General features: G+C 45.3%; 1 protein-coding gene and 1 long non-coding RNA gene across 2 annotated transcripts in view; one reads left to right on the top strand and one right to left on the bottom strand.

The window, feature by feature from the left end:
* Positions 1–10910, top strand: part of LOC129625354 (uncharacterized) — a 30899-nt gene extending 19989 nt beyond the window's left edge. The window contains exon 4 of the mRNA XM_055543571.1: positions 10475–10910. Within this exon, the coding sequence (XP_055399546.1) occupies positions 10475–10715 (241 nt within the window). The 3' untranslated portion in view covers positions 10716–10910. The remainder of the gene's footprint in view (positions 1–10474) is intronic.
* Positions 10911–10946: 36 nt separating this feature from the next.
* Positions 10947–12492, bottom strand: LOC129628449 (uncharacterized). Its single transcript, XR_008702823.1, has 3 exons — positions 12361–12492; positions 11348–11385; positions 10947–11149 (listed from the first exon to the last, which is right to left on the bottom strand). It is a non-coding gene; the product is annotated as an uncharacterized LOC129628449 (long non-coding RNA).
* Positions 12493–24671: the final 12179 nt, after the last annotated feature.

Below are 24671 nucleotides of genomic sequence, written 5' to 3'. Positions count from 1 at the left end.
AGCCAGGCAGCTCCGTGCACTCTCAGGGTGGTGATATGGGAAAGGAAGATTTCTGTTCTCAGTATGCTGGACACTGCGCTTCCTTCCTGCTGGGTGCCAGCCCAGCTGGGAGCCCTGAGCATGTTCCTCTGTCAGTCTGAGCAGTGAGCATCTGGAGCCACTCTCACAGAAAGCTGGAGGAACGTTCTCAGCATCTGGAGCCTGCAGATACATGGGCCAAGATTCCTCAGCCTCTGGTCACAAGGATGCTGTAAGCAGGCAGCATGTCCCACCTTGGCCTAGGAAGGAACCGAGGCCCCCTCCCGGCCTCCAGGGCCATGAGGGAGACTCGTCTCAGTTTCTCTGGACCACCTACTCCAACAGCTAAGAGAGAAGATATACATCAAATTAAATCAAAATACAGCAATAGTTGCATGCATCATTCATTTGACAGATGTTTCATGAACACCCCGCTAAATGGCACATACTTTACCAGGTGCCAGGCATACAGTTTTGAACAAGGTTCCTGCTCATGTGGACCTTAGGGTCTAGTGGTGGAGATAGAAAATAATTAAAATAAACACATAAATAAAGTGTCAACACAGTAAATGCTATATAGCAAATTAAAATAACTGATGTGGAATCAAGTGACTGAGTGACTGCTTTGGATCAGGGGTCAGAGGCAGCCTCTGAGGACGTGGCATTTAAGAGATTCCTGAAAAAGAAGAAGACTGAGGAAAGAGCAGGCAAACAGTCATAAGGTTACCTGTCCTGACTGCTGTTGGTGCAGGAGAGGCAGGGTGACAGGAGGAGAGAGGAATGCTCTAGAACATGTAATTAGGTTAATTTAATGCCCAAATTAGGTTAATTTGTGACACTTGTATTTTCTGAATTATTTCTTAAACATTCTTTCATTCAGTATCCTTCGTGTGCCAGGCATTCTGCTGAGTGGTGATAAAACCAACATGAGTATAAGGTCCCTCAAGAGGTTTTCAGTCTGTTGGGAGACTTAGGCCAGGAAACAGGACAGTGTAGTATGTACTGTGAGACGATCAAAGAGGGTTAGTGGGAGCATACAGAGGGCTTGCCAGCCCCTTTGGGTGTTGAGAGGAGCAGACAAGTTCAATAAGGCTTCCTGGAGGCAGTGACATCTGGGAGGGTCTTGGAGGATGAGGTGAGATTAGTCAGGTGAAGAAGACAGAGTGTATGTTCCAGGCAGAGAGGATGGCCTGTGCAAAGGCCTGGAGAATCAGCACATGTGAGGAGGAGCAGATAGACAAGAATGTTCTGCTCTGTAGCCTATACCAGACACTCAAGAGTAGTTTGTAGAGTTAAGACAGATTCCTCAGGGGCCACGTCAGCAACAGGCAAAGCCTTAAGGAAAGGATTCTGGGGTTCAGGAGCTCAGACCACTCTCTGGACCTCCCTGCCTACTGGGAGTCATCTCATGAGAGGACCAACTCACTCCAAGCAGACACTTCCCAAATCAAAATATAAGATTCCCTTGAACCAGGCACATAGATGCAAGCATGCATGAACATCCATATGAACAAATTTGACTACTTCTTTTTTGGAGGAAAGAGGGTACTGAGATAAAACCTATTAATCTATGGGTAAGAACAAGATTTGCATTTAGGGTAGGAATACCTCTTTGCATCCTTAGAAGTCTCACTAGGCTTTCTGGCAAGTCTCACCAGGCTGTAAAATTGCAAAGGCACTGTTGTTACATCCCAGTAAGTGCTTAATTTGATCACAAACTAAGATAATCCCATGTCCACTTCAGCCTGATAGGGAACATACAGCTTTCTCCCATCCTTTCCTCCTACCTTCTCCCCTTATTTTGTTTCTCTCTCTCTTCCCCAGCCCCCAGAGCCCCTGGTTATCTTTTTTATGTACTCATTGTACCCTCAAAACCCTGTAATAGTGATAACAGCAGTTTATTACTTGTAAGACACCTCAGTTATTCGTGACCTATTAAAATCCAGAAAGCAAGCAGTAAATTAAAAAGGAAGCCAGAAAGAGAGCAAGTGAGAGAGAGAGAGAGAGAACCAAAGTTCAGAATGAATTAACATTTATTGAGGACTTGTGGACTTACTATGTTCAAGGCCTTCTGCTAAGCTCATCACATTCTCTGTTTTGTTTAATCTGTCCAAAAGCTCTTCCATTTGTGCCTCCAGATCTGTTCTCCACCATCTCCACCTGCTCTGTGGTGTGGAAGACTGACCTGTATGCACTGCATCACCATCTGCCTTGCCTCTGACTTCTGGCTAGGTTTGGCTAATAGGGAGTACTGGCCAGAGATCGGTGGACACAGGAAAACTAGATCAAGAATTTATTCTCCTGGTTTGCCATCGATTCACTGCAGGCCAGTTGCATCCTCCACTGAATCCCACAACTCCAGTCAGACACCTGTTCAGACAGCAGCCTTCTCTGGGTTCGTTTACCTCCTGCCTTCCTTCACGTCTTCAGGCTAGAAGTAGTAACAGCTCCCCATTGTCGCCAGCCCTAAAGTGCTTCACTAACCGTTGTTGATTTCCTTAAACCCTTCCAGTGTGAGTGTGCCATCTGTTTCCTCCAGGACTCTGACAGTACGATAAACTTTTTGAGGGACGCACAGTTCAGTTCAGTTGCTCAGTCATGTCCGATTCTTTGCGACCTCATGGACTGTAGCAGCCAGGCTTCCCAGTTCATCATCAACTCCCACAGCTTACTCAAACTCATGTCCATTGAGTCGGTGATGTCATCCAACCATCAAGTCAGTGATGTCATCCAGCCAAGAGGGAAGCACAGTATTATCCCATTGTAAGATAAAGAACCTGAGGTTAAGAGAAATTTAATAACTTGTTCAAGAACACACAGCGGGCAAATGGTAGAATTAGCACTCAAATCCAGGTGTTCCTGATACATGTGACTAAACACACATATGTTCAGTCATATGTCACATTGCTTCCTAGGACTAAACACCACGTCCCCCAAACTCCACTAAATATCAGTTTGCTCTTGTATTTTGTTTCCTAATCCACAGCCATTTAAAAAGAGTAGAAATTATAAGTCAGTGCTAAAAGCAGGCTTTCAGTTAAATATAGTGAGAAGTGATGGTGACAGTTTGAGATGGAGAAAAGGCATAATTGCTATTAAAAATAGGCCTAAAAGCATAAGAAGCTTTCAGAGTCCACAGTTGGCTGTGTCTTCTCCACGTTTTGAGGGATGGTAGTGCTGACACTATAGTCCACTGGAGCCCAAAGTAAAATTTCTCAGTTGGCCAGAAGAGTTAAGCTGGGGTTGCCCAGTTCTCTCTCACGCTATTCCTTATTATAGTGGCCAGTTTTCATGCTTGGTTTGTGACACTCCAAGCAAAGGGGCAGAGGTTCTTTTTAGTTCTGAAACTTCTGATTCAGTTTGCATGAGGATATTACTTTTTAAGGAACTTTCAAAAACACCTAAAATTTAATTGTAGCCATAGTTGAGTTAGAGAACCCCTGGGTGTACAATTTTCTCCACCTCTGGTGTTTATAGAATCTGACATCATTTGGGTTTGGAGGGAGTCTCTGGGGAGAAAGGCCAGGAGACACTCAGCAGGTGGAAGGGCCTTTACCTTGGGATTCTTCTTGATGGGCAGCTGTATGGAAGTTGTTATAAAGACTGTCAGCTCCTGAGGGTCCTCTTGATGGCTTGTCTGGCCAACCCTTCAAGATCTTAGCATGAGAAGACTATTAAGAAGGCTTCTTTACATTTATTTATTAGTAAAGTTGACCTTTTAAAAACACTTTACATTTGTATTTCTTTTGAGAATTCTTTTTCTTCTTTTCAGCCATATCATGAGGCATGCGGGATTTTAGTTCTCTTCACATGCATGTTAGAAATTGCTAGTTGTTTTCCAATTTCCATCCCCACCCCCTTTCTTAGTAACAAATCCAGTTTTTTAGCTGAGCCCTTTGCCACATGACTGAAAGTCTGTGTTTCCTTGAAGCTTGGTATGACCATGTGACCGAGCTCTGGCCAATGAGATGTAATCATTATGTGGGATTTCTAATAAGTTCCCTTAAAAGGAGAAGAGTGTACTGTTCTACCCACCCTCCCTTTCTCCATCCTACCTCCTTAAATGAGGGCGTGTTGACTAGAGCCCTAGCAACTGGCATGGGCTGAGAGCTGCACCCTGAGGATGGGGCAGAATGAGCAAGATGCCTGTCTCAAATGACTCCTGGAGTTACTATCCTAACCCTGAACTGACTGTGAACTTCTTTTTTTAATGTAAGAGTGAAATAAACTTACATCTTGTTTAAGCCCCTATTGTTTTCTGTTATGTGTAATTGGACAAAATTCTAATCAATACAAAATGCTTGTTTTTGTCTGACCCATTTTTTTTATTAGTGGTTTTTTTTTTAACATATGAGTAATATTTCTTCTCTGTAAATGTTGTGAATATTCGCCCTGGTTTTGCTTGCCTTTTGATTTTGTTTGTGTTTTGTTTTTAAAGAATAGGTGTTTATTTTTAATGTTGTAAAAAGTTAACAGACTTTTAAAATGCTGTTTGCATTTGTGTTTAAAGTCCTCCGTTCAGATCAGATAACATTCACCAATATTTTTTCTAGTTTTTTTTTTTTTTTAACAGTTTCACTGTTTATATTTAGCATTTTAGTCCACTGGTAAGTGCTGCTGGTGAGTTGTGACTCTTCCATAGGTCATAAGTTTCTATCCCCAGCTACCCTCCTAGCTGTGGGACAGAAGCCAGCATCACTTCTCATTTACACCACCTGGCTTGGCCCAAGCCTCTGCACTCAGGCCAGCACACTCAGCACACATCCCCTCTCCATCTCCTTCCTCCACCCACTCCTCCTCTGCAGGTCATGTATGCACTACCCAGGACAGCACTCTGGGCTTCTTTTGGACCTTCTGTCTTTGCCAGAAGGTCCATAGAGCCTGCATTCAGCTCTATTCCCGATCATCTCTAATTCCTGTTTACCTAGACCAGGCGATTGACATTGACAGACCTCCCCAATATCCCAGAAGCTTTTTGTTATAGTTTCCTCTGGATAAGAAATATAAAGAATTTTTATATTTTTTTTTCCAGGAGGACATGGAGCTTTTTAAATTGCGATTTTGTTTTAAGAGAGATTATCTGTGTTTATCACCTTAAAAATTGGAAAATACAGAAAAGCACCAAAATAAGTAAAAATAAAAGCCTGATTCTCTCTCTCTTAATAGTACTTTGTAAAAACATAAAGTAAAAAAGTGAAAGCCCTCCACCCTGAGAAATAATCTTTATCAACAGTTGATGTATCTCCTCCCAGACTTACGTATATAAGCACCTTAGAAGATATGTATATGCACACTTTTGTTCTTGAAAACTGGATCATGTAGTATATTTGTTCAGCAACAGGCTTTTTACAAATGGCAGTATAATGTAAACCTCTTTCTAAGACAGTACAGAGAGGCCTGCTACATTCTTTTTAAAGACTGCATAGTATATTATTTTATTGTGTGGATGTACCATTTTTATCTTCCTTCTTACAGATGAACATGGAGCTTTCTAATGTCATGCTAATATATATAAGGCTACTATAAACATCCTCATCATTATATTTTCATGTATTTGTCCTAGCATTTCTGCCAGATTTCTAAAATTGGGATTGTTGAGTTAGAGTATATACATAGTAAATTATACACGCTGCCAGTTTCTTCATGTCAAAGTCTTGTACCCGTAAATGCACTGTCCTTTTAAATGGCCCTTTCACCACCACGTTCCCTCCCTACTGGTTCATTCCTCACTCTGTTGCTAGATAACATTTATAAAATTCATATTGGATCACGCTTCCCATATTTAAAAGACGTCAGTGGCTCCTCCTTGCCAACAAGTCAGAGTCCAGACACTGAGGATTCATCCAGGATCCTTCTCAGTTTGGATCCTCTGGGTAGCAGACACCAAGATGGAATTCAAAGTTCAGGAGATGACACGGGGGCTGGGGGATAATGCCTGTGAAAGATAAAAGGAGGACTTCCCTGGTGGTCCAGTGGTTAAGAATCTGCCTGTCAATGCAGGGTACATGGTTCCACCTCTGATCTTGGAAGATTCCACATGCAGCTAAGCCCGTGTGCCGCAACTACTGAGCTGGTGCCCTAGAGCCTGTGCTCTGCAGCGAGAGAAGCCACTGCAGTGAGAAGCCCGCGCAGCGCAACTAGCGAATAGCCCCTGCTGACCACAGCTAGAGAAAACCCACAGCAGCACTGAAGACCCAGTGTGGTCAGAATAAATAAATCAATTGAATTCTTTTAAATAAATAAAGGGCAGGCAGCAGGAGTCAGTCAGGAGAAGGCAGCCTCCAGAGGGGAGCCCAGCAGCCAAGGCCGACCTCCTGGGGAGGGAGAAGGGGAGGCAGCAGGGTTGTGCAGGAAGGCCCTCTGGCTGTGACGCAGCTTTGAGAACCTCTCAGTGGGCTCACTGGGAAGCTCCAGCACAAAGATTGCCCGTTAGAGGAGTACCACTAGGAGCAGAAATGGACAAGCCCTAACACCCCTGCCACAGTCTGCTCCTGGCTGGGAACTTGCTAGGAGGCAGTGGGGCCTTGACGTGAATGGTTGGTATGGCAGATGCTGAAGCTGCCAGGCGGTCACTCCACACAGCAGGTCCTCTGAATGGCACTTATCCACGGCTATCATAAACTGCAGCCTGCCTTTTATTTTCTCCTTCCCTGCCCCTAGACCTCAGGCTCTGGCGCCGCTGGCCTAACTACATGATGTTCCCCATGCAACCAACTGTGCACTCCCTCCCCAGACCCTAAGCTTTGTTCTCTCAGTTTTTTCTGCTTGGAATGCCACTCCTTCCCAGCTTTACCCATCAAAATCCTAGTATGTTTTCAAAGCCTAACTTAAACGTCACGTCTCTAGGTCACCTTCCCTGATCCCACCATGCAGAACTAGTTGCTCCTTGCGCCTGAGGTGCCATTTGTAGATTAGTGCTTCCCAGGTTGGATTATTCCTAACTACTCTTTTCTCAGATTCTTGTCCCCTCAAACTTTAAAACCTAGCTCAGTGTAGGTATACAATAAATGTTGACTGAACTGTTTTCCTGCTCCTCCCAAAATGCCCAGAGATTGCGTAACTCCAGCTCCTAGAATGGTAGGACGCAAAGTCAGTGGTCAATAAATGTTTGCAGAATTATCCGGGACCTCATGTGGGTGAGGCAAAGTGGGCTGAAGGGTGCCAGGGAGAGGTTGTTTACTGTTGTTAGGGAACACTTGGTTTGGTACCAAGTCAGAGTTTTAAGACTAGAGCATGTCTTTGTTTATATTTTCCTCTGTGATTTGGAAAGACCCCAAAGGTTTTGTGTGTGTGTGTGTGTGTGTTTTTAAGTCATTATTTTATTGCCTCTGGTCAACAGATGGGAACTTTTGGGGGGCTTCCCTTTTTCAAACACATTTTTATGTGTTGGGATTTTGCATTTCTTCATCAGTCATTCTCTTTATGGATGTAAGAAGAGCCATTAGGGTACCTGGCATGAGATCTCCAGTTATTTTCTAACTGAGTATATTTAGAGAGTGGAGGGAATTCGGAGGCCATAGACATATTTTTCCTCTTCCTCTTTCCCACACCCACCAGTTAAAGAACTTCCCTGGGAGGGGACCTGTGGGAAGTGGCAGAGGGTTTTCAGGGTGGACATAGTAGGGCTGACATTAGGGCTTGGTGTGGGGGTAAGGGTGAGTGGAGAGAGCAGAGAGGAAGAGCTGCTGACCCCGACTCTTCAGCCTCCTTTACATGTCCCTTGGCCACTGTCCCTCAGCTGAAGGAGGTTAGGGCTGGGGTGGCCACACTCTCTCTCCTCTCTTCAACCTCTCCAAGCTGTGGGGCCTGAGGAGAAACACGAGGGTTTTCTGTCAAGGGGGATGGTCCTGTGCCTCTGCATTCTGCCCAGGGTGTCCAGTGCAAGTGGAGGTAGGGTCCTGCACTGAGGCCTCAGCTGCTGGTGCTTGCTTGGCGGAGGTTAGGAATGCTTAGAGGCTTTGTGTTATCAGAAAGCCCCTCCAAGGCCGAAGTTCTTATCTCTAGGTTCACCGGCTCATCTTCGTGGGCTGTGAACCCATTCTTTCCCCCTCAAGTGGTATTTAACTGTGTATTTGGTGGAGACATAGCTCTCATCAGATTCTTTTTTACTGGAAAAGTCTGTGATCCAAACAATACTCTAGCTCAAAGAAGAATAGCCTTTCTAATTTAAAACAACAACCAAAAAAAAGGAGGTGTTTTTCTGTAAAGGCTGGATTCTAGTTGGATTGCCAACTAGGCGATCCCAGGGTGATTCTAGAAAGAAGCCCAGACTGTCACCTTCACACTGTGAATGTCCCTCAGGAACTTTGCATTTCCCCTGTAATCAAGGTTTGTGGTTTAGGGACCAGGAACTTATGGGTTCTGTTGGTAGAGATCCAGAGAGCTGAACCCCTGAGAGTTGTGCCAAGTAGTCTGATGTCCACCTCCAAGGAGACCAACCCAGAAACACAGCAGCCCCTGCAGGTGTGTGGAGGGGGACAAGGGAGCCATGTTGACTCTGGTGGGCACGGAATGTTTATGAGAATAGAGTGTTCCCAGGCTTTTAAATGAATTCCAGCATAACCATGCTAAAATCCCCTAAAAACCTGAATTCTGGGCAGATTCTGGTCTCCATATTAGGGAAACAGTTCTGATGCTGCAAAAGCACAGAACTTTAATATGACAGCCTCTGCAATTTTGACAACCCCCCCTACTTTTATTTTTTAAGTCTTGGCCACAATTGTAAATAGGGAACCATATCTGTTGAGACTTCCCAGGAATTACATAAACAGTTTTTGGATGGTTATATTTTTACACGACAGTTTCTGAAAACACTGGGAAAAAATCCCACTTATTTAACAGCGTGATGCCTGAGCCAGCCCTGGGAGTCCCTGGGAGGCCTTGCTGCAGAATCACTTCCTCCTGGCCACAGCAGGGGCAGGGCCCTGGTGTGATCATGAAGCTCACTGACCAGGCGCAGAAGGACAAACAGGGCATGGTGGGAGGGGCGAGGAGGCCTCAGATTGCTCCTCCTCAGGACAGCTGCTGTGTCTTATCACCAGCAGAGAGTAGGGAACCAGGATGCAGCAGCCATAACTTTTCTGAAGGCTTGGCCCTTTTGCGAAGGAGCATAAGCTTCAGGTGTGTTCCTCCCACTTGAGGACTGCTGTGATCATAGAAACAGGGTTCCTGGGCCCCTAAGTCACAGTGAGAACCTTCCGTTCTTTCAAAGGCCTTAGCAGCCTCAGTGGCCTTGGAGGTGTCTTGAACCTGAAGGACTGAGCTTCATCTGAGAAATTCCTATGTCTCTTTTGACAACGCCTGTCTCTCCTGTAGTAGCCTTAAAGAAGCCATCTAGACAGAAAAACTGATCTTCTGCATGGGTGGGAGTAGCTGAAAGGATAGCAGGAAGGCCTCTTGCCTCAGTGTCATCCTCTCCACCTCAGGTTTCAACTGTACTTCAATTTTGCCGTTTAGAAATACACCTTCAGTTAAGCATTCTCCTTCCCGAGGTGTTGTTTTGAAAATCCAATTAGCTAAAGATGCATATAAGTCATTAGTGTAATTTCACTTTATACTGTAAACTAACTTCATCTTTAAATAGAGGGCTTGGTCCAGTCATTCTCAGCATTTTTTAAGTCACACACCTCTTTCAGAACCTAAGGAAATAGATGGACCATTCCCTCAGGAAAACTCATGAACATACAGGATTTTGTATACCACTTGTGGATTTCAAGGAGCCCTTTAACCTTACCCTGGAGTTGTGAGTTCTTATGAGAGGATGGTAAATGGGAGAAGGTAGTGGTGAGGGGTAGGAACTGGGACAAACAAGGAAATTGGGTGCTGCTGCTGTGATCACTTTGTGGTTTTCCCCAAGACCCATCATGTGAATACGTCAGAAATGAAGTCTGTCACCTGGCTAGTGCTTCTGTGGGTAGTGATGCTGGGGACTTGTGTACCACATCTCTGAGCTCCCAAGACCATGTGTGTGTATCTCTATGAAGCTGCATAAGGAGAAAACTACCCTGGGGATGCTGGAACTGGCTTTCTGCTGGAGGAGCCTTGTGTCCCTCTGGTGGGCCAAGGTCCTGTTGGCAAGGTGATAGGGGCCACCAGCCTGCTACCACCACCCCCCAGCAGAAGAGGTGGTGGCTTGGTCATTCTGGACTACGTACTCATAACCTTGAGTCTGAGATCTCTTTTATTTTCTTTGGGGAAGTCAGCTTTACGAGGCAGCTTGTGATTCTCTGGGTATTGTTCAAACTGGGGGAAACATGGGGGAAGTTTTTGGATCTAGACTTCATCTGAAAGCTCGCAGGGGATTTTGGAAGTGATGCAGCATAGTGAAACAAGCATGCGATCATTTGTAGTCCCATGCTTGTGATGTGAAGCTCTTTCTGTTTGTGGTGACTCGAGGAGGGGAGAATTCCCCCATTGCGAGCCAGCTGGACAAGTGTCAACACTGCTCTCTCTGCAGGTTCCAGCATGGAGGAGGAGGAGCAGGGCATGGACTAGGGGAAGCCGCCAGGGTTTGCGGAGCTGGACCCAGTTTAACACACATGAAAGGGGGTGGTCCTTCTCTTGAGCCAGTCCGCCAAGGTCCCCCTGCCCCCACAGAGCCATGCTCAGACCTAGCACAGCACCCTATCCAAACTGGACACCAACACCTGCTTGCTGAACTGATCAGAGACTCACCTCTCACCTACATCACATCCTAGAGTGAAACACAGGCTTTGCACGTCACACTCAAGTGGGCACACCCTCATGGACAATTGCAGTCTTTCTCCTACTCAGTCAGACTTTGTCCTTTCAATTCTTTGTATTTTTAAACATTAGCTTTTTGTGATTATTTCTGTGTTTACTGGATTTATTGATATTAAAATAAATATTTCTTTTTTTTAAGAATTTATTTTTATGTTTATTTTATTTATTTATTTTTGACTGGGCTGGACCTTTGTTGCTCCGCGGGCTTCACTCTAGTTCTGGTGAGTAGGGGCTACTCTCTCGTTGCAGTGCCTGGACTCCTCATTGCACTGGCTTCTCTTGTTATGGCTCCCAGGCTCTAGAGCACAGGCTTGGTGGTTGTGGCGCTTGACCTTGCTTGCTCCTGGCATGTGGGATCCTCCCGGGTCAGGGATCGAATCCATGTCTCCTGCATTGACAGGTGGATTCTTTACTACTGAGCCACTAGGGAAGCCCCTAAAATAAAGATTTCTTAAACAGTGTACAAAAAGCAATAGTCATCGATGAGAAAATAGATAAATTGAAATTTCATGGGCTTTGGTTCATCAAAAGATACCATTAAAAGAATGAAAAGGCAAACCACAGGCTGGTACTTTCAGTAACATACCTGACAGAGGATGTGCAGTCAGAATATATGAAGAACACCTGTAGGTCAATAAGAAAAAGACAGGCAAGATCAGCAAAAGCCTTGAGCAAGAACATGTTTAAAGTGGATAGCTAAAGAGTCACTTTGCAAGTTAGAACTTATAACACTGTATATCCAGCCTAAAGGAACAAAACCTTAAAGATTGATAACACCAAATATTGGCAAATCCTCATGTGTTGGTGGGCTTCCCTGGCGGCTCAGCCAGTAAAGAATCTGCCTGCAATGCAGGAGACCTGGGTTTGATCCCTGAGTTAGGAAGATCCCCTGGAGAAGGGAAAGGCTACCACTCCAGTTCTGGCCTGGAGGATTCATGGACTATACAGTCCACGGGGTCCCAGAGAGTCGGACACGACTGAGTGACTTTCACTTTCACGTGTTGGCGATAGGAGTATAAATTTGAGCATTTGGAAATTTGGAAAACTATTTAGCAGGATCTACTAAAGCTGAGATTACACTCATTCCATAAACTCTCAGTTCCACTCCTAAGTATGTACTCAATAGGAACGAGTGTGTATATCCTCCAGTGTTTATAGTGCTCTTATTCATCAACTGGAAACAGCCCAAGTGGCCGTCAGCGACAGAACGGATAAGTAAGTTGTGTCATATGCATACAGTGGAATACACCAGAGCAATTTGAAAAAGAACAAACTACGTTGGCACATAGCAATACAGATGAATCTCAGGCGTGTTGAGTAAAAGAAGCCAGATACCAAAAAAGTACATATTGTATGATCCTGTGTTCCTGGAGGATAGGACCACACCTTTTATCTCTAAAAGTAAATATTTGTTGACAGAGTGAGTAAAGGAAGACGTGGCCTTTACTCTCGAAGTTTTCAGAGTAACGTTTGTGTGTGTGTGTTAAGGTGAAATTAGTTCGGGATGCAGTTAACAAATGCTCAGTTTGCTGTAAAATGAAGCAGAAAATACATGCTAAAAAAAAAAAAGAAGAAAAAGCAGAAATGAATCCATTTTACCTTAATGGGGAAGGGAATAACAAAGGGGCTGTGGGATTCAGGAAGAGGCATTCACCGATGCTCAGGGGACAAGGAGGGCTTCCTGAAAGGAACAGTATTGAGCGGAACTTTGGCAGGGGTTGAGATGACAACAAGCAGAGAAGGCCTGAGAAGGACACCCCAGGCTTAAGGAATGGCACATCCAGGCGGTTCTCAGGCTTTAGCACGTGTCAGAATCATCTGGAGGACTTTTGAAAACACAGGCAGCTGGGCCCCACCCAGAGATCTTGGTTCAGTAGTTCTGGAGTAGGACCTGAGAATTTGCATTTCCAACAATTTCCAGCTGATGCTGATGCTGCTGGTCAGGGAACCACACTTTGGGACCCAATGGCTGGTCCAGGTAATTGCATCTCATATGAGTCACATTCACTTACTTAGGTAAGTGAAGTGCAAGATGGGAGGGTGTTTTTAGGCAGGTAAAGTGGGGCCATAGCCTGGAGGCCTTTGGCTGCATCTGAGCTTAGACCTAATCCTATAGACTTAATTTAGAGCCACGTGGATAGATGTGTGTCACATCTGATTTCCAGGGTGTCCCCCTACAGGATCTAGATACCTTCAGCCTTAAAGCTTAAGTCTTAAGCTTAAGGCTGTACAGTTGTGCCAGTGATAAAATGCATCCTGAGCTTGGCCTTGTAGAGACAAGCCCTGCACAAAGCACACCTTCAGAGGGCAGCACAGTTTACACTGACGGGCCGACAAGGGTTGAAGAAAGGCATTAGTTTAAGTATGCAACATCAGGATTATTTGTAGCCATGTAACACATGCATGCAGGGGCTTCCCAGGTGGCTCAGTGGTAAAAAATCCACCTGCCAGTGCAGGAGCTGCAAGAGACATGGGTTCAATCCCTGGGTCGGGAAGATCCCCTGAAGGAGAAAATGGCACCCTGCACCAGTATTCTTGCCTGGAGAATCCCGTGGACAGAGAAGTCTGGTGGGCTACCATCCATGGAGTTGCAAAGAGTTGGACACGACTGAGCACACAAAAACAACAACACATACCACGGGAATGGCAGGTGGAAAAAGAACCTGCTGATCTGACCATTCAGGCCAAAGCAGCAGTTTTACTTTAAAGAAGAGATAATTACTCTGAATATTTCTTTCTCATGGCCCACAGCCCTCCCACATTCCTCAGGACAAGGATGTTACACCATACACCCAGTCCGTTTCCGTCACCAGAGAGACACACAGAGTCAGGAGATTCCCCCCAGATGGTCTTTCTTTGGCTCAGGAAAGGAGAGTTAGTCACCTGGGTGGGATTTGGGGAGGGAGGCACATACCCTGAATAGCCCAGCTGAAGAGTCCCTGCCGCTCTCTGGGGCCATCCTGGTCAGGACACTGGACTAGCAGGACTGCCCTTTCCAGGATGACCCCGGCACAAAGAGCCAATGCCATCTGTCCTCCTTTATACTGGCTTCCAGTTATACCTCAGTAAGCTACAATTCAGTTGCTATTACCGAATTCCAAAATATTCTACTGGGTGTGGTAGAGACACAGATGAATCAGCCACAGACCTGCCCTCCAGAAACTACAGTTTAATAAAGGGGAGAGGAGACAGAGGTTGTTCTTGGTCATTCAGAGCCCTCCTGCCTGGTCCCTTGTTTCCTCCCTCCACATCCCTGGTTTAGGTCTAACGGCTCCCTCTCCCTTAGTCACTACTGTTGGAGGCTGGGGGCTCTCACTCATTCAGTAGGATCCTGAGGTCACAGAGATGAGTAAATCAAGATGCTTGTGGTCTGATAGGGAGCTCGTCCTGCCCCACAGTTGAAGCCAGGCCATCCCTGAGCAGATACCCTGAAGCTGCCACCCCTGTTGCTGGGGCCAAGACCTTCAGCTCTGGGCTGGAGAAACCTGTCCCCTTACCAGCTGGGTTCCACACTGATAGATGCTGCCTGGAGTCCCCACCTTTGCATCAGCCTGTCCCAGGCCAGCTAAACCACAGGCCTCTGGGGGTTGCAGCTGTTGCATGCATGGTGATCCACAGGAGGATAAGAGGGGGCTCCGGTGACTGCTGGTGCCCTGACAACTCTCCAGCTCCCTGAAGACCCCACTCCTCTTGGAGTTCTGCTGGCTTTTTCCCTCGGGGGCCCTGGGAACCAGCTTGCTTCCTCCTTACCCCCACACTATTTGTAAGAGAGTGACCTAAAAGTGAGCAGGGGCCCAGAAATCAGAACTGGGTTTAGATCTTGCTCTGCCACTCCCTGTCTGTGCACCTAGGGCAAGGCACCTAACCTTTCTCAGCCTCAGTTTCCTCATCTGTAGAATGGGAACAACAGCCTTGCTTATTACTTGATATTGTTGTTCAGAGACACAGAGGATACAGACAGAATTCTTGTCCTTAAACTGCCCTAAGCCTAATGGGGTAGTTGGACAAGCACACACAGTGTAATGTGTACCACACCAGAGGCATGTTTGGGATGCAGTAGTGAGCAGAGTAAAGGTAAACTGATTCTAGCAAGGGTGAACTGCAGAGCTTTACGGCAGTGCCATGTGCAGAGCATGGTGGAAGCACTTCTCCAGGGCTTTGGCCGCTAGTGTTTCTTGAATACCTGACACTGTGTTAATAATTTACCCATGTTTTATTTTTTAATTCACAACAAACCAGTGAGGTGTTATCAACCCATTTTACAGATGAACAAACTGAGGCTCCAAAAGGAGCATACATTGACCTGGCATAGGATTTATTGAGCACCTACTACATGCTAAATTTTACAGATATAACAGTAAACAAGAGAGATCCAAGTCCCTCCCTCCTAGAGCTTACATTCTGCAGGTGAAGTCACTTGCTCAAGATGAGGCTGAAATGTGCCAAAGTACAGATTCAAACCCATGTCTGAGGACCTCCTGGGCTTGTGCTTTTCCCACTCACTCCAGAACTCACTGTGTCTGAGGACACTCCTCTCATGGGAGGCACAAACTGTCCCTGCCAACTCCTCTGAGGAATTCAGGGATTCGGGAGCAAGGCTAGATCAGGAGTAAGAGAGGAGCTCCTATTTCTGTAGAACCCTTTCACAAGCACTCCCCAGCAGCCCTGCCCCAAAGAAAGACTGCCGGCCTGACCCCTCAGATATTTTCCCCAGGGAGGGGTGGACGGAGGAGCTTCCCCAAGGGGATTTCAAGGGAGGGGTGGTGCTGTCTATGCTCAGGTCAGAGAGAGACACCCCCTTCCTGGCTCTGGTGGGGAGTCCCTTTGGATTTCACTTGGCCTGTGGGAAGGGCCTGTTATTTTCCTATTCCTCAGGTCCTCTAGGGAGGAAGTCGGGCCTGGGCTATGTCAGAGGATTAAATCAGGCTCTGGGGCTCTTGGGTGCAGGCCCCGCCCTCCCTCTGCCCTTGGCCTCAGGCTGCCTCTTGATGCCTGAGATCTGTGGCACTCCCACTGGGCAGTGACATTTTCTCTTAATCCAAGGAAACAATGAGAAATTTGCAAGTCTCTTCCACTAAAGAAAAAAGACACATATAGGATTACTTATTATAATATTTACTCATAGTAGCAGTCACCTGGAAACAATCTAAATGGCCAGTGTTTTGGAATTAAATAAAATATGATAAAAATATGCCTTCAGTGAAATACTATGCAGCCATTAAGAATCGAATGGAGAAGAAAATTATATGAGTGCTTATAATTTAGTCACAACTCATGACTAAAACAGTGTACACAAAACAGAATATACAACATGATCTCATTTTTTAAAAATGTGTGTATATGTGCATAGAAAAATGTCTAGAAAGATGCACGCCAAATGTGTACAGTAAAAATAAAAAGTGTGAGCAATACCGATCTCTGGGTAGTTGAATTGAAACTTCTGTTTTCAGTATTTCCAAATCTTTCAGTGAAAGAAATGTGTGTATTTTCTGATTATGGAGAGAAGAATCCCACCGTATATATTAGAGAGAGAAGAGACTATCTCTTTTTGGACCTGTACTTAGCTGGTTCCAGTCCCTACTTAGCCTAGGGAGATTTGAAAGCTCAAGAGTAGTGTAGGATTGGGGACAGCTCAAGGAGAATGAGCCGCCCTCTATTCAGTTCAGTCGCTAGGTCATGTCTGACTCTTTGCAACCCCATGGACTGCAGCACGCCAGGCTTCCCTGGGTCTCATCTGAAATGTCGTCTGCCAGAAAGGCCTCCTAATGGCACACCCGGGCTGAAGGAGGCCCCTCCCACATTCTCTCTGCTTCCCTCGCCCCATTTTATTGTCTTCATTGCACTTAATTATGTCTGCAGTGACCTGCTGCTCATCTGTTCTGGGTGGTTATTCGTCCTCTCCACCAGAAGGCAGGCTTTGTGAGAGCAGGACCCCTGCCATCTTGCTCCTCTGACTTCCCATCAGGAGAAGAGACCTGAGCAAAATCTTGGTTTATAAGAAGCAGACCAGGCTGTTCAGCAGCCCTTTAAAGTTGTGGGCATTGATCCTAAGGCTCCAGGTGACCTGGAGAAAATGGGATTAACATCTTGGGAGTCTAGAGACAAGCTGAGTCTAGAGACTCTCTCTGGGGACCAGAACTGGTTGAAGTTGAGCAACATGGAGAACCTGGTCCAGCTTGATAACAGCAGCTGCCAAATTGTTACGTGTGTTGTGGAAGTGCCAGCTTTGTGCTTTACAGCTTATAAATGAGTGAAATAAAGCTAGAAGCAGTTTATCTGATCATCCCTTACCCCTTTGCTTCCAGAGCTCCTGAGGCTGCCAGCCCCATCTGTCCTCTAGCTCACAACTTGGGCTCCTCTCTTTCGAACCTGTTCCAGTCAGGTTCTCATCCCAACCATTTCACTGACTCTGCCTTTGACTGAGATCGCCTGTGCCTCCAAGACACTAAATCCAGTTATTAATTCTCTGTCCTCATGTGACTTGACCTATCACAGTGAATTGCTCCATCTCCTCGAAACCCTTTTTCCTGGTTTCCTTCCTATTGTACTTGCTACTCCTTCTCAGTCTCCTTTGCTGAGCAATTGAATGGAGCTTAGCCTTCATGAGGGCTTCCCTGGTGGCTCAGATGGTAAAGAATCTGCCTGCAATGCGGGAGACCTGGGTTTGATCCCTGGGTTGAGAAGATCCCCCTGGAGGAGGGCGTGGCAACCCACACCAGTATTCTTGTCTGGAGCATCCCCATGGACAGAGGAGCCTGGCTACAGTCCATGGGGTCACAAAGAGCTGGACACAACTGAGCAACTACATATTCACACAGTCTTCATGAACTGAAGGCAGCTTGTATATTGACAGTTACTCCCCTTGGTGACCTCCTCCTACTCCATGGCTTCATAAGAACTACATGCTGAGTGCTTGCAAATCTTCACTTCCAGTCTGGATCTCTCTCCCCTGAACTCCAGACACATATATCCACCTGCTTACTCACCTTTCCACTTGAGTGTCTAAAAGTCATCTCATGCTTAATAAAAACTGAGTTCCTCCCTGCCAGACATGCTCCATCATCAGGCTTCTGCATGCAAATAATGACTATTCCTTCTTCTCATTTGCTCAAGCCAAAATCTCAGCATCCTCTTTGACTCCTTTATTTCATATTTCTCTTCTAAATCCATCAACATATCCTGTTGGCTCTACTTTCTAGTATCTGACTAGATCTCAATCCTGGTCCCCCGCCCCACGCTACCTCTCCAGTCCAAGCCACCATTGTCTCTTCCAGGATTTCTGCAGTATCCTCCCAACTGGTTTGACCTGTGCTCCCCAGGTTACTCTCAACACAACATTCAGAGTGACCTTGTTAAAGTGTGAGACACATCGTGTCCCTTCTCTGTGTAAAACTTCCCAGCGGCCCCCATCTTGAGTCAAAGCTCAAGGTCAGTGCTTGATGAACTTCAGTGCTCTGCACACTCTGGAGCCTCTCACTGCCTCTCTGCTCCCCTCCCTTACTGCCTCATCACTCACTCTTCCCGGGCCACACTCCCCTCCTCTCTGATCTTTACCATCTCAGACAGGCTCTTCCCTTCAGGCCTTTTCACATGCTGTTGACCCCACCTGGGAAGCGTATTCCCCTCTTATTCTCAGGGTGCATGTCCTCATTTTCTCAGGTCTTTGTTCACAAGTCATCTTCTCAGATGTCTGGGCTTCCCTGGCTGCAGTATTTACAGGCTTAACACTCCTTTCCACCTTCTGCTCCAACATTTGCTTCTACCATCTTTTGCTTTGTTTTTCCTCCAGAGCAGTTAACTTTTCTGATTACTATTCAATTAATTAATTTGGTTTGTTGGTCTTCAAGTTCCACAGGGGCAGGGTTTTCATCTGTTTTGTCTCGTGCTATATTTCTAGAGCCCAAGGAGAGTACCTGGCATATGGTAGGTGCTCAGTAAATATTTGATGAATGGATATATGAATAAAAATGTATGATGGGGACTTCTCTAGTGGTCCACTGGTTAATACTCCACACTTCCACTGCAGGGGACATGGGTTTAATCCCGGGTCAGGGAATAAGATTCCATATAGCACATGACATGCCCACCCCTACCCACCCCCCACAAAAAAAAAGTATGACAAAACCACTTACTGTTTATATAAGGCCTTGAGACGAGGGGGAAGAGGTTTCTGCCAGCAAAAGAGTGTCAATGAGCCGAATGAGAAAGAACTGCCCTGAGCAGGAGAATACCCCTGTGGATGTCAGGGGCCTGTTTCTGCCTTGGGCCAGCATGCAGCCAGCTCACAGCTGAGTTGCCGCAGATGAGCACTCATCACTTCCATTCAGGTTTACTTTGCCCCAGGGCTCCCCCTTAGTGCTCTCCCTTAATCACTTACTTTCCTTTTTACCTACAGGTGCCAGTTTGCAGCCTGTTGAAGGAAAACAATATCAAGGTAAAAGAACAATAAGACTGTGTCTAATTTAAAACTTCTCAACTTAAAAGGCCTTGAAATGTATTCAGTGAAGACCCAGAGGGCTGAAAGTGTTGGCAGCCAAATAAAACGAATGTGCGGGAACTCGTGTTGACTTATTGGTTAGAGTGAGAGCTGGGGACAGTGAGGAACAGCTAAGTATTGAGGAATGGGTCAGCAGAGGTGGCTATCCAGTCTTCAGACCCAGGAAGACAGTGCTTCCCTTGGGAAAACCTGGCAGCCTCCCCCACGACAGGCAGTCATGGGCCCACAGCCTGGTCCTCCTCCCCTGCTTCCCTCCTTCCAGGCTACTCCTCTTCTTTGGTCTCTCTGGAAGTTCTACTCTGTCTGCTGAAGTCAGAACAGGCCTTGGCAGAGTGTTTGGGCTTTTCATATTTTTTTAAAGCAAGAATGATTTGGTTCTAAATCTAGAGGAATATATAGGATGCTTCCAGCATAGAGGGGTCTCTGTTTCTGTGTTAAATCACAGTCCAAATTTTAAAAAGTGAAAATATTCAGTAAATAACGAATATGGGGGGAATGTACAACAATGTGTACTGCTGATGTGATTGGAAAAGGGGCCACTTTTAAAAATGTATCTAGCTTTTGTCCAAGCAGTTCTACCATCTGGAATTTATCCTCTGGAAATAAACACATTTTTGCAAAGGTGGATGAATAAAGATATTTATAACTGCATTGTTTATAATAGAAAAAAAGGAAACATTGGAAAGCCCAACAAAAAGGAGTTGGTTGTTTAAAATCTGGCATATCTATACAAAGACATGTCATGCATGCGGCAGCATGACCTAGGGGTGTATATATATTAATAAGAACAATGTTTGCATATATTGCTAGGTTAAAAAAAAAAGTGTATGGTCAGGCCACTCAGTAGAGCTCTTCTCTTTTTTGTTTTGTTTTTTAAATATAATTTTATTTATTTATTTTTGGCTTTGCTGGCTCTTCATTGCTGCTCAGGCTTTTCTCTAGTTGCAGAAAGTGGGGTCTATTCTCCATTTGTGATGCGAGGGCTTCTCATTGTGGTGACTTCTCTTGTGGGACACGAGTTCCAGGGCACACAGGCTTCAGTAGCCGCGGCACATGGGCTCAGTAGTTGCGGCTCCCCTGCTCTAGAGCACAGGCTCAGTAGTTGTGGCACACAGGCTTAGCAGCTCATCGGCATGTGGGATCTTCCTGGATCAGACATTGAACCCATGTCTCCTGCATTGGCAGGTGGATTCTTTACCTCTGAGCCACCAGGGAAGCCCAGAATGGCTGTTCTCTAGGTCTCAGTACATGCCCTGCTGGATCAGTGCCTGCTTCACCTACACCCTATTCACATGACTGCCCTTCCTATTTACTTGCTTGCCACAGGCCCCAACTAGAGATTGTTCTTGTCCAAGAGGCAGTGAAGGGCGTGCCCCCCTGCTAGTTTCCCTGGTAACCGATGAGCCAACCTACCATCTATTCCCCCTGTAACAACAGGCAGTCTCCCCTCCCCAGGAGTGAAGGCTGCCTCCTTGTCCTGCTCACCATCACGTGGTGAGGTGTTGCTCCAGGACTTTGCTTTACACTTGTAAGATGAATCCCCCTATCCATTATATCATTGATGTCTCTGTCACTAACTCCAGGCTCTTTTTTCAGTGTTGAAACTGGGTAAGTACAGGCCTTATAGGCCTGTGAAATGCAGTCCAACAGAGAGAAAAAGAAAAATCTTAACAAAACATGCAAGGAAAGTAGCTTTGTACTCAGCCTAGTGGGTTTAAATCGAGATCAGTCTCTTAACCCACATGAGAACTCAGGCAAGTGATATGATCTCCCTAAGCCTCTGTCTCCTACCTCTAACATGGGCATAATAAGGCCTGCCTCACAGAGTTGTGAGGATTTAGTGGGATTAACGCCTCTAAAGCCCCAGCTCAGAGTCCAACATATATTGAGTGCTGGTGGTATTCAGATGAGACATGAACCAGTAGTACTCTTCCTGGGTACCTGTGAGGAAGCCTGGAAACATTCTGCAAGTTCATAGACAAATATGATTTTATTGATATTGATAGACAAATATTGATTTTATTTGGCTGGTTAAAATATAGATGATTTTCAACATTTTAAAATTTTTCTGCAAGGAATACATTTTACTTATGTTGACTGAAAAAAAAAATATGCAGCCTAGATGAGAATTGTGTTTTATTCCATGAATTTTATGAGGACTTCAAGCCTGGGAGTCAGCCTTTCAGATAGCTCTGAGGGACTGTACTCAAAGAGGTAAGGTAAGGGAGGAGCCAGGATACAAAGGAGTTTTGCCAAAAAGAGCAAGTAATAAGAACATCCAAAAATTACTGTTAATTAAAGAAAACCAGACACCTCAAGTTAATGAATTTAGCGCTTTTCTGTATATGGGGAGATGTAAGAGTTTGGGCTCATTGAAATCCTTCCTTTGATATGCACCTTAGCTGTCTAAGGCCAATATTTTGGCCAGTATCTCAGGCTCACTGTTGGGAGTGGTGGTTAATGACTGATGGCTTGATGATCATAGCATCCCTTGTTTGCTGATATGGCAGGCAATATTTTTCATCCACACTTATATAATGATGATGTAATTTTTAAAAAGGAAGTAACAGTTGAAAAGGCTTAAAAGAGAAAACAAACTTCAGGCAGGCCAACTGAGCGGTCTCTGAGGCAAAGCTCCTGAGGACTGAGGTAGAAGGTAGTGGAGAGGGGTAACAGGCAGTGGGTGAAGGAAAAGGATGGTTAGGCTTGAGGGCTGGTGCCCACTTAGATGTACCTCAGAGGTAAGGCTACAGACTTCATAAGCACGTTCCCCACTTTGCCACCCCACCACCACCACCACCCAGGGAGCCTCTGGTAAGAGATATGGTGACCCATCAGATGATAATGGGTGTATATAGTCACCGTTGGCTGCTGAGACAACCTGACTCGTGCACCTGCAGGGAAGGATCTGTGGCTCCAGCCATGGGCTCAGCTGTTGCCCACCCTCAGAATCCACACTCAAGGGCAGGGTCTCCCAAGCAAATACAACCTGCTGGGAAAGGGATCTGGTGATGACTGCCCAAGGGCTGCTCTGCCGTCCCCCGTCCCCACCCCTACTCCCACCCACCAGGTGCTGGCCAGTGATATCAGGAGACTTCTTCCACATGAATGAGCTACGTGCTGCCCATGCCAGTTTATTGAGCATTCTTAGGGCATGGCTTGCCCACCTGGGTGAATTTTCCAAATAATTAAATTTAATCCCATCATACTGCAATTTGTTGATTGGATTCATTTTTAATAAATTTTTATTTTATCAAATTTATCAAAATAATGTACATATATGGTTTAAACAAAATAGAGGCTTATAATATTAATAAAAATCCTCTCTCAATGTTTTTCTGCCCCACTCTATTCAGAGAATAGAGTTAACCTTTTATTATTTTCTGTTTCTATTTATGATGTTATTTCTTGATTTACCAGTTTTAGACCTCTGTGGACTTCTTGTGGTAGCTGAGAATTGAGCTCACCTACAAAACCACCTCCAGTTCTTCTTCCATTCTTCCAGTAAGACTAACAAGATTTTTGGTTAACTCAATACATAGTGAATGTAGACATCCTTTACTGCTGTGCTAAGTCATGTGTGATGTATCTGTCCTTGAGTTCTGGGGGGAAAAAATTAATTCTTTGATAATTTTCTCCCCTCTCTTTTACCTGTTGAACCTAATGGATTAATCATCTAATTTTCTTATGTTTTCTTTTTTATTTCCCCTCCATTTGCCTTTTGGAAATACTATCTTGATTTTAAAATTTTTTGGCTTTTATATTTTTAATATACAAGTACTCATTCTTGTTTCTGATTGCTTCTTTTTCATAATATTACAGTCTTGTTTTATGAATACACTGTCTCCCATTTATTTCTCTGAAGGTATTACTTATTTTTCATTTGTCTGTTGGTTTTATTTTAATATTTTTCTATTCTCTAAATTGTCTTTGTTTCCCCCTGGCTTCTTTTTGTTTTCTCTCTCTCTCTTCCACATTGGAAGTTTTCCTCAAATACTAGAAATATCTATTGATATTTATGAGTAAAGCAATAAAAAGCTGAATTAAACTGTATTTGGGGAAAACTTGACTGGGGCATCACTCTAGGCAGCAAGCCAGTCTTTTCATTAACAAGCCTCTAAATGTAAGACTCGTTTCTCTAGAGCTGGCTTTCTCCACCTTGGCATATTGACACTCGAGGCCAAATAATTCTTTATTGTAGGATGTTTAGTAGTATCACTGAACTCTGCTCAGCAGGTGCCACTAGTAACCCCCCTCCCAGAATTGTGATAACCAAAAATATCAATAAACCTCACCAAATGTTCTCTGGGGAGCAAAATTACCTCCTTAAGAACCATTGCTCTAGAGCTACACAGCCTCTCAAGAGAAGGATTCTAACTCCTGTTCCAATTACTGTTACTGCCTAACAAACCTCACCAATACTTAGTAGCATAAACAACAACCACTTTGTTGTCTGCAAGTCAGAGGCACGGCTCTTCTCTGCTCGACAGCGTCTGAGATGGCTGAAAGTTGGAGCCAGCTGCGGCTGAAGGATCCACTTCCAAGATGGTTCTTCACTTGGCAGGGAAAGCTGGAAGACTGGGCGCAACAGGACTAGAGACCAGGCAGACGACACATGGACTCCCCAGAGCGACAGCCTGGTAGTTGGACCTCTTGTGTTGTAGCTCAGGATTCTAGTGTGAATGTTCCTGCCAGCAATATGGAAGCTGCAGGGCCTTTTATGGCCTGGCTTTGGAAGTCACATAACATCACTTCCCCTGTAATACAAGCCCACTCAGATTAAGGAAAGGAGAAGAGTCCTCCCTCTCAAAAATTTTTGTAGCCATGTTTTAAATTCACTGTACTTTGTTACAGGACGATACACGGCTGGGCAAGGTGGGGTAGACAGACTTGCCATCACCCCTCCATTTACATCCTTGTGTTCATCTGCCCTCTCTTCTGCCAGGGTCTCTCCCATTTAGTGTCTTCAGTCTCCTGCTGTGTTGGACAGAGTATGACGTGTGATCTGGGAGGATTCCAAACAATTGCCCTGGTTACTTTCCCTACCCTCTTTGTACTTGACTCCCACCATCATAATACCTGGACTCCCCAAGGTCTGAGCTCTCCCACGGTTCTGAGACAGGAGTGGCTTGCTTCATGTCAGTCTCCCACTCTGGGAGCTCTTAAGAGACTAACTTTTTCCATATCAGCCCTCCTTCATTCTTCCATCTGCTTCCCAGTTTCCCAGAGTTTGCTGAGATTTCTCATCCACTAATGTCTCTTTACCATCCTGTTTGCTCTTGAGTGTATAAACCATTTTACTTCTTGTCTGGCATTTTTAGTGACACTTCAGGAGAGAAAGGAGGTAGAGACATGTGAATAACTTGATATGTTTAATGGTTATACTTCTTTTGAATGGGTGTGTGTGTGTGTG

The sequence above is a fragment of the Bubalus kerabau genome, chromosome 1 (assembly GCF_029407905.1).
Source record: "Bubalus kerabau isolate K-KA32 ecotype Philippines breed swamp buffalo chromosome 1, PCC_UOA_SB_1v2, whole genome shotgun sequence".
Classification (NCBI taxonomy): Eukaryota; Metazoa; Chordata; class Mammalia; order Artiodactyla; family Bovidae; genus Bubalus; species Bubalus kerabau.
This window is presented reverse-complemented; position numbering and strand designations above follow the sequence as displayed.